The sequence below is a fragment of the Rhinatrema bivittatum genome, chromosome 3 (assembly GCF_901001135.1).
Source record: "Rhinatrema bivittatum chromosome 3, aRhiBiv1.1, whole genome shotgun sequence".
NCBI classification, from domain to species: domain Eukaryota; kingdom Metazoa; phylum Chordata; class Amphibia; order Gymnophiona; family Rhinatrematidae; genus Rhinatrema; species Rhinatrema bivittatum.
This window is the reverse complement of record NC_042617.1, coordinates 498,930,064-498,944,658: the sequence shown is the minus strand read 5'-3', so window position 1 is coordinate 498,944,658 and position 14,595 is coordinate 498,930,064. Positions and strand designations below refer to the sequence as shown.

The 14,595-nt window shown below is 45.7% G+C and overlaps 1 protein-coding gene across 3 annotated transcripts in view; it reads left to right on the top strand.

Annotated features, from left to right (window-relative positions):
• Positions 1–14,595, top strand: part of PKHD1 (PKHD1 ciliary IPT domain containing fibrocystin/polyductin) — a 1,284,809-nt gene that overhangs the window by 916,638 nt on the left and 353,576 nt on the right. For all 3 annotated transcript variants that reach the window (XM_029596114.1, XM_029596113.1, XM_029596115.1), the window contains one exon: positions 10,622–10,776. In XM_029596114.1, coding sequence (XP_029451974.1) covers positions 10,622–10,776 — 155 coding nt within the window. The remainder of the gene's footprint in view (positions 1–10,621; positions 10,777–14,595) is intronic.

Genomic DNA, 14,595 nt, shown 5'->3' with positions numbered 1-14,595 from the left:
TCGGGGTCCATTAGACCAACAGGGAATCTTTCTCTGTGTGAGGGGGAATCCAGGGGGTGGGGATTCTAGCCTCCTGGCCTCTGGGGGCCAGATTTTTTTTAGTGAAGGGGAGGGTTTGGAGTCATATGTTGGTAAAGATTACTAAATCTGGGATAGGCTCCAAATGTATTTCTGCCATGAGAGATGACTCTGGTAGTGGTTAATTCTAATAAGGACATTGCAAATATTTTTCACAAGTATTATTCTTAGGTTTTGTGGGTTTCGTGAACCCTTGGCCTGAGGTGGAGGTTGGTACAATCTAAGGGGAAGGCTCGACAGGTCCACACCATTGGGAGGCGAGGTCAGCTGTAGCGGGGACACGACTATCGTTCAGTAGAGAGTGAGAATGTCCTGCGTCACTGCCAAGTGATCGAAGGTACCTGTACTGAGTTATACTGTGAGGCGCCCCAAGGAGTGGGACGGAGAGGCACAGTTCGAAGGGATCACGGTACTTAGGCAGGACTGAGGATACGAGGGAAGCTCCAAGGCTGAGGTGCGCTGGCAGGCCCTGAGGAGCGGGCAGCACGGAGCGTGGAGACAGGATCTCTGAAGGAGTAATGCGGAGACTGTCCCAAGTGGCGGGACAGCGCAGCAACAGAGTCTCTGGTGTGATAACGTAGAGGCTGCCCCGAGGAGAGGGGAAGCGCAGAATCAAGTCTCTGATGTAGTGACGTAGGCTGCCCCAAGGAGCAGGGAGTGCAGAGTAAAATCCCTGGTGTAATGACGTAAAGACTGGCCTGAGGAGCGGGGAAGTGTAGAGTCAAAGTCTCTGATGAAGTGACGTAGAGGCTGCCCCGAGGAGCAGGGTAGCGTAGAATCAATGTCTCCGGTATAGTAAGGTAGAGACTGCCCCGAGGAGCGGGAAAGCGTAGAGATGGGATCTCTGAAAGGCAGTGCTGAGGCAACCCCGAGGAGTAGAGAAGCAAGTCGGCAGGATTTCTGGTGAGAAGCGCAGGAGCTACCCCGAGGAGCAGGGAAGCCTGGAGACCAGGTCTCCCAAAGGAAGTGCAAGCAGGCTCCCGAGGAGCGGGTACCTGAGCCACAGTCCAGATCATCTGGTAGAGATCCAAGGCAGGAACCACGGGTCTGGGGAAACAGGAAACAAGCACCAGTGAGGTTAAGGAACTCGTTGCCAAGTCAGTTTGCATAGGCCAAAGGAGGTGCTTACGTATCCCAAGGTAATGATGTCATCAGTTGGGGACTGCCCAGAGATTCCCGCCAATGGTCCTTTAAATAGAGAACAGATGGCGTGCGTGCGTGCCTAGGAAGGCCCGGAGTCGGAGCGTGGGCCCGTGGAATCCCGTCCACCATGTGGAGCAAGGAGGACCAGGAACAGTGCGGTGACAATGGCTGGCCAGAGCCGCGAGTTTCCCTGGAGTGGAGGGCCAGGCATGGCAGGATGTGAGTTGGGTTGACTGCAGCCGATACGGCTGATGATCATAAGAATTATATGAATTACTAGACAAGGGACCCTTTTAATATTGAGATAGCAAGGGATTATATTTTTTGATTAGTCTATCCATGCACTAGCTTCAATTATTAAATTAACCTATCAAATTAGAAGATATGCATAAGGTAATTGTCTAAGCTAAACTTTTTAAGGCCCCTGGACCTGATAGCTTTTCTAGTGAATTCTACAAATTGTTGATTGACCAGGTCAGTTTTCCGTTAATTCAACTGTTTGAAGAATTAATAACTAAGTGAACATTTTTTTTGGCATTAATAAAGCAATAGTTACTGTCATTCCAAAACCTTGTAAGAATCCATTTGGACTAGAATCCTGCAGATGTATTTCTTTATTTAATTTGACATAAAACAGTGTGGAAAAACAGTGTGGTACAACTTTTAACTGGAACAGCAATTCGTGATCATATCACACTTGTGTTGGCTGACCTACATTGGCTACCCATTTTCTGGCACATAAAATATAAAGTGCTCCTATTGATCCATAAATAAATTTATGAGGTTTACCTAATCTGTCTGAATTGCATTTTGAGAATATATAAGCTGGTTAGAGCCATAGTGTGGAAAAACAGTGTGGTACAACTTTTAACTGGAACAGCAATTCGTGATCATATCACACTTGTGTTGGCTGACCTACATTGGCTACCCATTTTCTGGCACATAAAATATAAAGTGCTCCTATTGATCCATAAATAAATTTATGAGGTTTACCTAATCTGTCTGAATTGCATTTTGAGAATATATAAGCTGGTTAGAGCCATAGTTCAGCCAACGAAGAATTATTGGAGATCCCAACACCTATGTTTGCTCACATGGTTGAGGTGATTGTGCATTCTCTATAGCAGGTCATCTCCTGTGTGACACAATGCAGCTTAAAAACATGCTAAAAGCACATTTGTTCTGAACATAAGAATGTAAGAATATAAGAATTACCATACTGGGTCAGACCAAGGGTCCATCATGCCCAGTATCCTGTTTCCAACAGTGGTCATTCCAAGTCACAAATACCTGGCAAGTACCCAAACATTAAATAAATCTCAAGCTACTATTCCTTATTAATTAATAGCAGTTTATGGATTTTCCTTCTAGGAACTTATCCAAACCTTGTTTAAACCCATTTACACTAATTTCTGTAACCACATCCTCTGGCAATAATTTCCAGAGCTTAACTATGCGTTGAGTGAAAAAGAGTGTTCTATGATTTGTTTTAAATGAGCTACTTGCTATCTTCATGGAGTGTCCCCTGGTCCTTCTATTATCTGAGACAGTAAAAGGAAAATTAGTTCTTACCTGTTAATTTTCGTTCCTGTAGTACCACGGATCAGTCCAGACCATGGGTTGAGCCTCCTGTCCAGCAGGTGGAGACAGACTAAAACTGAAAGGGTATCCTATATGAGGACAGAGCCTACCCTGTAGCCCTTCAGTATAACTATTGTCAAAGCAGAGAACTAAACATCATGGAACAAGCAAGTAACAGAAGAACTCAAGCAAACAACAAGAGAACTCTGAAAACTGGAAACAAGAGAAACAGCGAATGAACTCTGTGCATGGGCACTCTTGCTTAAATGTCCACAATCATCACAAAGATGCTTCTGGTGCCTCCTATTAAGGAACACATAGAACAGAGGTTACAGTATTGGAAGGATAGAATAAGGATCTTCGAGCGGACAGGAAGACAAGAAAGGGAAGAGCGTCTGAACTGATCCGTGGTACTACAGGAATGAAAATTAACAGGTAAGACTAATTTTCCTTTCCCTGTACATACCTGGATCAGTCCAGACCATGGGATGTACCAAAGCTTCCCTAGACAGGGTGGGATCTTGACAGTCCGGCTCGAAGTACCTGCCGCCCAAAGGACCCAAACACTGGCACCTGAACATCCAGGCGGTAATGTCTAGCAAAAGTATGCAGAGACTTCCAAGTAGCAGCCCTGCATATCTCCTGTGGGGAGACCGACTGGCTTTCCGCCCAGGAAGCCGCCTGAGAGTGCAAGGAAAGGGCCTAGAGACCCTCCGGGACCGGATGACCCTGACAGATGTAGGCCGACGAGATCGCTTCCTTCAACCAGTGAGATATCGTAGTCTTAGAGGCCTGGTTGCCCCAGTTGGGGACACTCCATATGACAAAAAGATGATCAGAAACTCTAAAGTCATTAGTCACCTCCAGATAATGCATGAGATTGTGTTTTACATCTAGACGGCGGAGATCCTCCCTGCCGAGACTCGCAATGTCTGTAGGAGAAAACACGGGGAGCTCCACCAACTGGTTGACATGAAAAGAAGACACAACCTTCGGGAGGAATGACGGGACCATCTTAAGAGAGACCCCGGAGTCTGAGAAACGTAGGAAGGGCTCACGGCAAGACAACGCTTGGATCTCAGACTCCCGTCTAGTGGAGCAAATAGAAACCAAAAACACCGCCTTCAGCATCAAATCCTTAAGGGTAGAATGGCAAAGGGGCTCAAAGGGAGCCTGATAAAGAGACCAGAGGACCAGATTCAAACTCCACGAGGGACAAGTGGGACGCAACAGCGGCTTCAAATGTTTGACCCCTTTGAGAAAACGGACAACATCCGGATGAAACGCAACCATGTGGATGTCAAGGCTTCCCAAGAGAGAACCTAGGGCAGACACCTGTACACAGAGTGAGTCAAAGGAGAGACCCTTAGAGAAGCCATGCTGGAGAAAAGAGAGGACAAGCGAGACAAGCCGAACGAGACAAGCCCGCTTCCTCGCAGACCATCTCAAAGACCTTCCAGACCTGGACATAGGCGAGGAACGTAGAAGTTTTGCGAGCCTGCAAAATAGTGGAAATGACGTCTGTGGCATATCCCCTCCATCTCAACCTTCGCCGTTCAAAAGCCAAGCCGCAAGACAACAGCGATCCACCTGGTCAAAAAATACGGGACCTTGGAGGAGAAAGTATTGAAGATGTCCGAGGCGGAGGGGACCGTCCGACGCGAGATTGACTAGGGCTGCGAACCACAACCTGTAAGGCCACTCGGGAGCCACGAGGATGACCGGACCACTGTGAAGCTCTATCCGTCTGAGCACGCGCCCTATGAGGGGCCAGGGAGGAAATACGTACAGAAGAATGCCGCGTGGCCACGGAAGGGTCAGAGCATCCACCCCTTCCAAGCAGTGTTCCCTCCGGCGGCTGAAGAACCGGGGAGCCTTGGCGTTGTTCAGGGTTTCCATCAAGTCTAGGTGTGGGGGACCCCATCTGCTGATGATTAGGGCCATGACATCGACTGACAACTCCCACTCGCCTGGGTCCAGACGTTGACAACTCAGGAAGTTGGCTTGAACATTCTCATTGCCCGCAATGTGAGATGCTGCGAGGCAGTCCAGGGGTCGCTCCACCCTCGTGAGGAGTCGACGTGCTTCGAGGGCCACCAGCCGACTCCATGTGCCCCCTGGCGATTGATGTATGCCACAGTGGTAGAGTTGTCTGAGAGCACCCTGACTGCTCGTCGCCGAAGTAGTGGGAGGAACGCCTTGAGCGCCAGGTGAACCGCACGAATCTCCAGGCGATTGATGTGCCAGTGAGACTGAGTTGGGGACCAGCGCCCCTGCATGATCTGGGACTGACAAACTGCACCCCAGCCGGAAAGGCTGGCATCCGTCGTTTCTACCATCTACTGCGGGGTCCGAAGGGAATTCCACAAAGGAGGTGCTTGAGAGAAAGCCACCATCGTAAGTTGCTGATGGTAGAGACGGAAAGCAGGAGCTGCATCTGAAACTGTTCTGATACCAGCTGCAACGGGTCAGCAAAGCCCTCTGTAATGGAAACATATGTGCAAACACCCAGGGAACCAGGTTGATCATGGAAGCCATGGTCCCCAGGACCTGCAGATAATCCCACGCCTTGGGAAGAGGCATGGAGAGGAAGCTCTCAACCTGATCCATCAGCTTGAAAGCTCTCGAGTCTGGCAGAAAAACCCGACGCGGGTAACGAAGCGGGCCCCCAGAAACTCCAAGACCTGGGTTGGATGGAGATTGCTCTTGGAAAAATTGACGATCCATCGCAGGGATGAGAGAAGAGAAAGTACTCGGTCCACCACCTGATGACATAGGGTCTCCGACTTGGCTCGGATTAACCAATCGTCCAAGTACGGGTGAACTAGCACCCCATCCTTCTGAAGGGCCGCCGCCACCACCATCATCACCTTGGTAAATGTGCGTGGTGCTGTGGCGAGACCAAAGGGCAGGGCCAGGAACTGGAAGTGTTGACCCAGGATGTGGAATCGGAGAAATCTCTCTTCGACACGGATTGGTATGTGCAGGTAGGCCTCCGTCAGATCGAGGGAGGCCAGAAATTCTCCGGGATGGACTGCCACTATCACTGCCCGAAGGGTTTCCATCCAAAAATGGGGCACCCTGAGGGCCCAGTTGACCCTCTTGAGATCCAGGATGGGACATAAAGAGTCGTCCTTCTTTGGGACCATGAAGTAGATAGAATATTGGCCTGTTCCCTGTTCTGCCACCGGAACCAGGATGATGGCCCCCAGTTTCTGGAGCCTGGTAAGAGTCTGAGTCACAGCGGGCCGCTTCCGGTGGCCGTACAGAGATACCATGTATAGGTCCGGGATGTCGCGAGCAAACTCTAAGGCGTAGCCTTTGTCTATGGTTTCGAGGACCCACTGGTCTGACGTGATTTTGGCCCATTCCTCTACGAACAGAGACAAAAGACCACCTAAGTTGGAATGGAGGGATGGACCTGTGCATTCTCATTGGGAGGTGAGCTTGGGCGTGGGACGATGGGGGGCGGCATCTGTCTGTGTCTCCCAAGGATATGCAATAATAAATTTATTTTTTATTTTTATTACATTCCACCACCAGGAAGACGCCTTCATTCCTGTGAGTACCTCTATGATCCGGTGCTCCAGCTCCACCTACCAGCCGCGGCATTACCTGCACTGCGGACTCCCACCTATCATGAACATCTGGGTGAGACTATACATCTGAGCCTGTTGAATGTGCTGGCACTTCATGGATCAGTGCCTTACCTTCCTGCTTTCACATCTATCTACAGCAGTACAATAAAGCCTCTATCCATACTGTGTCTGCTATCTGAGTTCAGCCTATCGCAGTGGTTCCCCACGGGGCCCCTCCCTGTGGGCGGAGTCATCTCCATTGCGACCAAGGGTCCACAATGCCACAAACACAACAGATTGCTAACTCCATGGACTCGGTTCAGCTCGCAGCCTTGCAGGACATCCCTGGCCTAGCCCAGTGGATCACAGAACAACAAAAGTCTTTGGAGAGCCTAGCAACTGCCTTCAATCAGTTACATGCTCAACTTATCTCTTCAGCTCCTCTTGTGAAGGAATTGCTGTCACTAGTGGTAACCCTTAAGACCACTGTTCCTTTATTCACACCTACCCACCTTACGGGTGAAGCCAAGATGTGCAGAGGGTTTGTTAATCAATGCAGTATGCATTTTTCATTACAGCCTACTCTCTTTCCCACTGAAGCTTCAAAGACCACCTACATCCTTTCATTCCTAGAAGGACATGTTCTGGCCTGGGTTTCACCAATATGGGAACGTGAAGATCTTATCCTGAATGACCTACCAGGATCTCTAAAACTTTTTAAGTCTGTGTTTGATGACCCAGCTCGCCAGACCATCGCTGGATCTGCCTTGCTCAACATTCAGCAAGGTAACTAGCCACTTACAGACTTTGCTATTGAATTTAAGATTCTAGCATCCGAACTACATTGGGACACTGGATGCTTACATGCCATATTTATGGAGGGTCTCAACTCTCGTGTAAAGGACAAATTAGTGGCTCGTGATTTGCCTGATACACTTGAGTCCCTGATGGAACTAGCGGGGAGAATTGACCGCCGTATCTGCGATTGTACTCAGGAGGCTAAGAGTCCACGAAAGTCTACAGTGGGGGCTAACCATCCTAAACCTGTGCCTGTTGCTTCCAGCTTACCGTCTGTACCCCTAGAGGAGGAAAAGCCTATGCAACTAGGCCGAAGCCATTTGACCTCTAAGGAGAGACATTATCGCAAGCACATGGGGTTGTGCATGTACTGTGGCCAATCGGGTCTCGCAGTCCAAACCTGTCCCATTTGTCTGGGAAACTGATGGGCCTGGGATCTGCAGGAGGACTTCTCCTGGGCCTCACCTCTCCTACTCCTCCATTTTCATTACCAGTATCTCTGCTTTGTGGAGGTCTCGAATTTCAGACTCTCGCTCACATTGACTCCGGTGCCGGAGGTAATTTTATTCTGAAGCGCTTGGTTGAACATCTACGGATTCCTACCACACCAATAGCTAAGCCTCTGCTATTGTCATCTATCCATGGAGAACCACTTCCTGGAGAAGTTTCATTAACCACCCAGGCCATTGGCCTGCACACTGGAGCTCTACACTCAGAATCTATTTCTTTTCTAGTATTGGAAAAAGCCATGTATCTGGTGGTATTGGGGCTGCCATGGCTTCAAGACCATATGCCACAATTTAATTGGGCTTCCTTGGAACTGTCCCGGTGGGGACCAGACTGTCATGGTCAGAGTCTTGCTGAAGTTTCACCGCTCATCTACATGCCCTCTACCCCATCATTACCTGGCTTACCTCCACAATACGCCTCCTTCCAGGATGTTTTGTCAAAGCAACCAGCTAATGTTCTTCCGCCACACAGAGAGTTCGACTGTGCCATAAATCTGAAACCAAGTTCAGAACCTCCCAAAGGAAGAGTTTACCCTTTTTCAGTAGCTGAGACTAAAGCTATGTCTACCTACATACAAGAAAATCTACAAAAGGGATTTATCAGACCTTCCAAATCACCTGCTGATGCAGGCTTCTTTTTCGTAGGGAAAAAGGATGGCACCTTATGCCCCTGCATCGACTACAGGGGTCTGAATGAGATTACCATCAAGGACAGGTACTCCCTGCCCTTAATAACTGAACTGTTTGAAAGGCTCCAAGGGGCCAAAATATTCTCCAAATTATACCTAAAAGGAGCTTACAACTTGGTGCTTATTCGAGAAGGAGACGAATGGAAGACTGCTTTTAACTCCCGTGATGGACACTTTGAATACCTCGTCATGCCCTTTGGTTTATGTAACGCACCTGCAGTCTTTCAAAATATGATGAACGAATTCTTACGGGACTTACTGTATCAATGCGTAGTAGTATATCTCGATGATATATTGATCTTTTCTCAAGATCTGCAAAGTCATCAGGAGGATGTTAAGAAAGTCCTAAGATGCCTGCGTGAGTACCACCTTTACGCAAAGCTTGAAAAATGCGAATTCCACAAAGAAGCTGTATCCTTCCTGGGATACATTGTTTCTAAGAATGGTTTTCAAATGGACCCCAAGAAACTTGAGAGTATCCGGGACTGGCCTCAACTGCGGGCTCCCGCCTATCATGAACAACTGGGTGAGACTATACATCTGAGCTTGTTGAACGTACTGGCACTTCGTGGATCAGTGCCTTACCTTCCTGCTTTCACCATCAATATACAGCAGTACAATAAAGCCTCTATCCATACTGTGTCTGCTATATGAGTTCATCCTATCGCAGTGGTTCCCCACGGGGTCCCTCTCCGTGGGCGGAGTCATCTCCATTGTGACCAAGGGTCACAATGGAGATGCCACAAACACAACAGATGACTGTAACTGAAAGAACTGGTTCCTTTGCTGAATGTAGATAGTGGTGGTGGAGACAGAGGGTTGGGAGGTAGTTGAAAAGTGATTTTTCAGCATGGTATATAAAGGAATATATATGTGAGGAAAATTGTCTTTGTATTTCAAGTCAATAAATGTATATTCTGATGCTTGTTTTCATCTTCATGCACATTTTATTTTATTCCAAATATAGACTTCAACCATAAAACTTGATTTTATTACTGTATCCCATATAAATTTGTTAAGCATTATGTTCTCCTGATATAGCCATGTTTCGCTATGTGGCTTCTTTGGGAGGGAATGTAGCTGTCAAGTAATAGAAACAGAAATAAAACTAGCTAAGAGATATAAAAATATATGGACAAACAGTGTGCAAGTAAGTATAATGGTTAAAATAATATGGAGCAAATAATTATAAACTAAGAAACAAAAAGGCACATAGCTAGGATGCATTTCCCTCTGGCATACCCACAGTGATATACAAAAACAGCATTTGTTGTATGTAGGGAAAACAGTACGCCCCCTTGAAAACCCTTATCTACGAGATTACAGCAGCATTCATAGACAATTGAATCTGGATTCATTATAAACATGTTATTTCAGACCTTTGGTTTTTGCCATTGACTGGGTTTCCCCGCCCCCACACTGTTGCAACAGGGATTGGTTGTTATTACAGAGAGAACAACGCTGGATCTTTAAGTTTCGAACACTACATCCTTCTGGCCTGAATCGAGAGAGACTGGTCTGATTTTATGTGATTTGGGTGTTGTTCTTATGTGAATTTGACATCTGATTAATGATTGGTTCTCAATAGTCCTGTTGCCTTGGCAATGTTTTTTTTAAAAAAGTGCCACGTTCTTTTATTTCTTAGTCTCCTATGAAGCCTGAAGTTTTGGTTTTCCTGAGATTTCTTTGTTTTTCTTGTGTTATTAGTTATTTTTCTGTGTTTTATTATTCAAGTTGTTAAGATATCAGTGATTTTTGAATAATAAAACTTTTGATTATTTTACTGACATCCTTTGGTCTTCACTGACTACCAAGAATTTCACCATCGGTCTTGAGCTGAGCCCGGATCTCAATCTGATACCCCAAGAAAGTCCAGCTGACCCCGGCACCCGAGGGCTCAACCTGAAGGGAACATGGGTTGGTATAGGTGAAATTAGCAGGGTTCCATTTTATCCAGTCTCGCCTACAGAAGGAAGGATTCCATTTCACGAACTGGAACATCTTTCTTCAGTCCAAGGGTCCACGTCAGTACAGCTTAGAACATCCAGTTGAGGTTTCAGCAATGATTATTTGCGTTGCTCCATTGGTAGGGCTGGTAAGAGAAAATGCATATTCAACTTTCTTTTTCTAAGAAATGAAACTGAAACCAGAAAAGAAAATGGCACTGAAGATTTGTCTGTCCCCAGCTATCAGAAGAAAAAAGTGTTTTTAATAGTGATTCCTTTTACTTGTCATGACTTTACAGGATTGTGTTGAATGATGCAGTAGACTGGAATCCTGGTGAAAACATTGTCATCGGTCCCTCTTCTTATGACGCTCATGAAGCAGAATTGGTCACCCTTAAAGAGATCAATGGCTATGGTATTAGAATCCAGGAGCGTCTTCAATACAGACATATTGGTAAGGACATACATTGAAACAACTAGCTGTAGGGACATCTATTTTTTTATTCTGTACAGTATTTAAACTGAGACAACTTTTCATTCTTTTTCTTCTGTTAACAAGAAAACTAGTCTCTTCCCCTTTTGAATCTGATGTAAAATGAAACGCTCTAATGTAATAACCCCAAATGTTAAAAATTGCATGGAACAAACTAACTTTTGAACATCTAGGTGACCCTCAGCATTGCATTCTAAGCTAATTAATTTTAGTTCTACTTCTTATTTTCTCTATTTGAAAACTAGATCAAGACCAATTTCACATAATCATTGTAGAGGAAAGAGAGATGCCTACATTTACCCCACAGAACATTGATATGACAAATGGGAACGAGAAGATGCTAAGTTCTAGACCCCCTCCTTGTTAAGAATTTATTGTACTGTATCTGAGAAAGATCTATTGATATCTGATATCAATAGATATGAATTGATTTCAAGTATATTGTAATAATACAGCTTTCCAGGCCCAGATTTAGGCATGGGCAACCTAGGCAACTGCCTAGGGTGACAAATTTTGAAGGCACCAAATATCCAGATGAAAGATGAGCCTGATTTTGTTTGCTTTATGGCCACGTGCTGGCACAGCTTGAAAGGGTGCTACCATGTCACTTTGCCTATGTGCACCAAAACTTTAAATCCAGCCCTGCAGATGTTATAAGATTCCCTTGATCATCCATGCCAACTATGGATTTCCACTGTTACTGGCAGGTTATCAGCAGTATTTGCAACCATGATAAAAAGATATAAGAATAATCTGTCTCTATTCCATACAGTGTATTTCAATAATTTTTTTAAATTATATGCAGATATATATTCTTTTCACATATACTGGAACTTTCTCTAGTGAAAATATACCAAATAAATAAGAACATAAGAACATGCCATGTTGGGTCAGACCAAGGTCCATCAAGCCCAGCATCATGTTTCCAACAGTGGCCAATCCAGGCCACAATAACCTGGCAAGTACCCCAAAACTAAGTCTATTCCATGTTACTGTTGTCAGTAATAGCAGTGGCTATTTTATAAGTCAACTTAATTAATATCAGGTAATAATTAAGTTGACTTATAAAATAGCCACTGTTTTGTTTTGCAAACAAATATCTATGAATATTTACCAATTTATTGATCAGTTAAGCTGCTTTCTATCTTACTTCTTTTTATTTTCTGATATAGGAGGAACTTGCAGCTTATTTTCAGCCTCAAGTCACTGTGCTGCAACTGCTAGATTTTCATATATTTAAATATTTTATACTTCTTTTGCATCATTTGTTAGGACATAGACTCTCAAGCCTACAAGAATTGACTAACACTCCAGTTATACAGAGATATAAAGGTCCATATTCAGTAAACTGGGATGCGGACAAATTATCCTACTAAAGTTAGCCAGATAACTTGTCATGGATATTGAACAGGACACAATTCCCACTGAATATACTTGCCTAAAGTTTTATCCGAATAATTTTAGCCATCCCCCTGAATATACTAAACTTACCTGAATAACTTATGTAATGCTGAATATTGACCTTCTTGGTTTCAGCATAAAATTTTTGGGGGAAAAAGAAACACACACATTGTAGATGTTATAAGTCTCATAATCATTTAAAAGCAATCATAGTTTTTAGACACATGTCATAACGTGCGAATGTACCTATAGTTTTGGTAGTTTTTCTGTCTCTCCCTCTGTAGTCATGTTTATGCTGCTTTCTGCTTAATTTGATTTCTGCTTTATCCATAATTCAAAGTGGTTACAATAAAAAACCCCCCAAAAAACCCATAAAAACCCACAAAAATATCATCTCCAACTCCCATCAAATACTCACAATGTATTTGTACCAGTTTTTGTAAGACAAACTATTATGAAGAGGGAAACCAAAATAATAGGGGTGTGCATTCGGATTGACCGCATTAGTAAAACGCAACTCATATTTTTTTTTTACTTAAAAAATTGATTCGACATAAACGATCGGATTTCCCACATATCGAACATAGATATGTTCGATATGTGGGAAATCGCGATTGTTGAGCCAAAATAAAAATATAAACCCCCTCACCCTCCTTAATCCCCCCCCCCCCCGACTTACCACAACTCCCTGGTGATGGAGCGAGGAGTGAGGACGCCATTTCTGCAATCCTTGGCGAGAAGCATGTGACGTCGGCGGCACGTCGAGTGACGCCGGCGTCACGTGATTCCCGGCTCGTTCGGCCCAAAAAGAACTTTTGGCCAGCTTGGGGGGGTCAGGAGGCCCCCCCAAGCTGGCCAAAAGTTCTTTTTGGGCCGAACGAGCCGTCCGGCGCGAACGAGCCGGGAATCACGTGGTGCCGCGTCACTCAGACGCGACGTCACGTGATTCCCGGCAAGTTCGCGCCGGACGGCTCGTTCGGCCCAAAAAGAACTTTTGGCCAGCTTGAGGGGGTCAGGAGGCCCCCCAGCTTGAGGGGGTCAGGAGGCCCCCCCAAGCTGGCCAAAAGTTCTTTTTGGGCCGAACGAGCCGTCCGGCGCGAACTCGCCGGGAATCACGTGACGCCGCGTCACTCGACGTGCCACCGACGTCACATGCTTCTCGCCAAGGATTGCAGAAATGACGTCCTCACTCCTCGCTCGATCACCAGGGAGTTGTGGTAAGTCTGGGGGGGGGATTAAGGAGGGTGAGGGGGTTTAAATTTTTTTTTTGCACATATGTACATATACCCAACTCATTGGATTTTTTTTATGTCCATATTGGCCGCAAGTGGGACCCCCTTTCGGACATAAAAAATATGAACATAAAATTTTGCTCTGCACATCCCTACAAAACAAGACCATTTACATTCAGAAAATGTATCTAAAATGTTAATTTACCTATTTATTTTTTCTTGCTTCCATCCTGCTGTTGCAGTGCTAGACCCTCCCACTGAGTCAATAGCCCTGCCTACATCATGTAATGTACTGTTTAAGCTTTTTAGAGAATCATAAAAAATATTGAAACCCATGCAGACTATGAAACATGCACCTGCTTTGTGTTTTTTTTTTCTGGAAGCATATACTTCTCCAACTTTTTATTATTTCCATAGCACAGCCAGGATATAGGGCCAGATTTTAAAAAGCCTACGCGCTCCGGGCCTATTTTAGAAAGGATGAGCGTAAAGCCCCGAGATGTGTCTAAGTCCCGGGGCTTTGGGAAAGGGGTGGGGCAGGAGGCCTCCAGCACAGCGGCCATTTGCCGCTTTGTCGGAGGATCACGTGCCGGCCGGGTGCTGGTGCGCACAACCTGCGCCTGCCCCTAGATAGGTGCAGCAGGTAAAACTATTTTTTGGGGAGGGCCTAGATTAGGGATAGGGGGTGGGTTGGTTAGGGGAAGGGGAACGGAGGTTAGGGTATGGGGTTGGGAAGTTCCCTCCCAGGCCGCTCCGAAATTGGAGCAGCCTGGGAGGGAACGGGTGAAGGCCACCGGTGTTGGCGTGCGCAGGGTGCCCAACTGTGCACCCCCTTGCGTGTGCTGACCCCTGATTTTAGAACATGCGCACACCTGCGCGCACATGTTATAAAATCGGGCGCACATGGACGTGCGCACACATGTTTATAAAATCTACCCCATATTATACAACCATGCACAAAATAAATCACAGAGCTAAAACTGCAAATAAGATAGGCAGGCTTGTCACAGCCGTAGACTATGATCCTCAAAACCTACTTAAAATCTAGGTAGTTGCTGGTGGGCAGGATTGATAATTGTAATGCAGATTTTCAAAACAAACAAAATCCAGAGAAGTTACATATAAAATATCAGTCCTTGATACAATT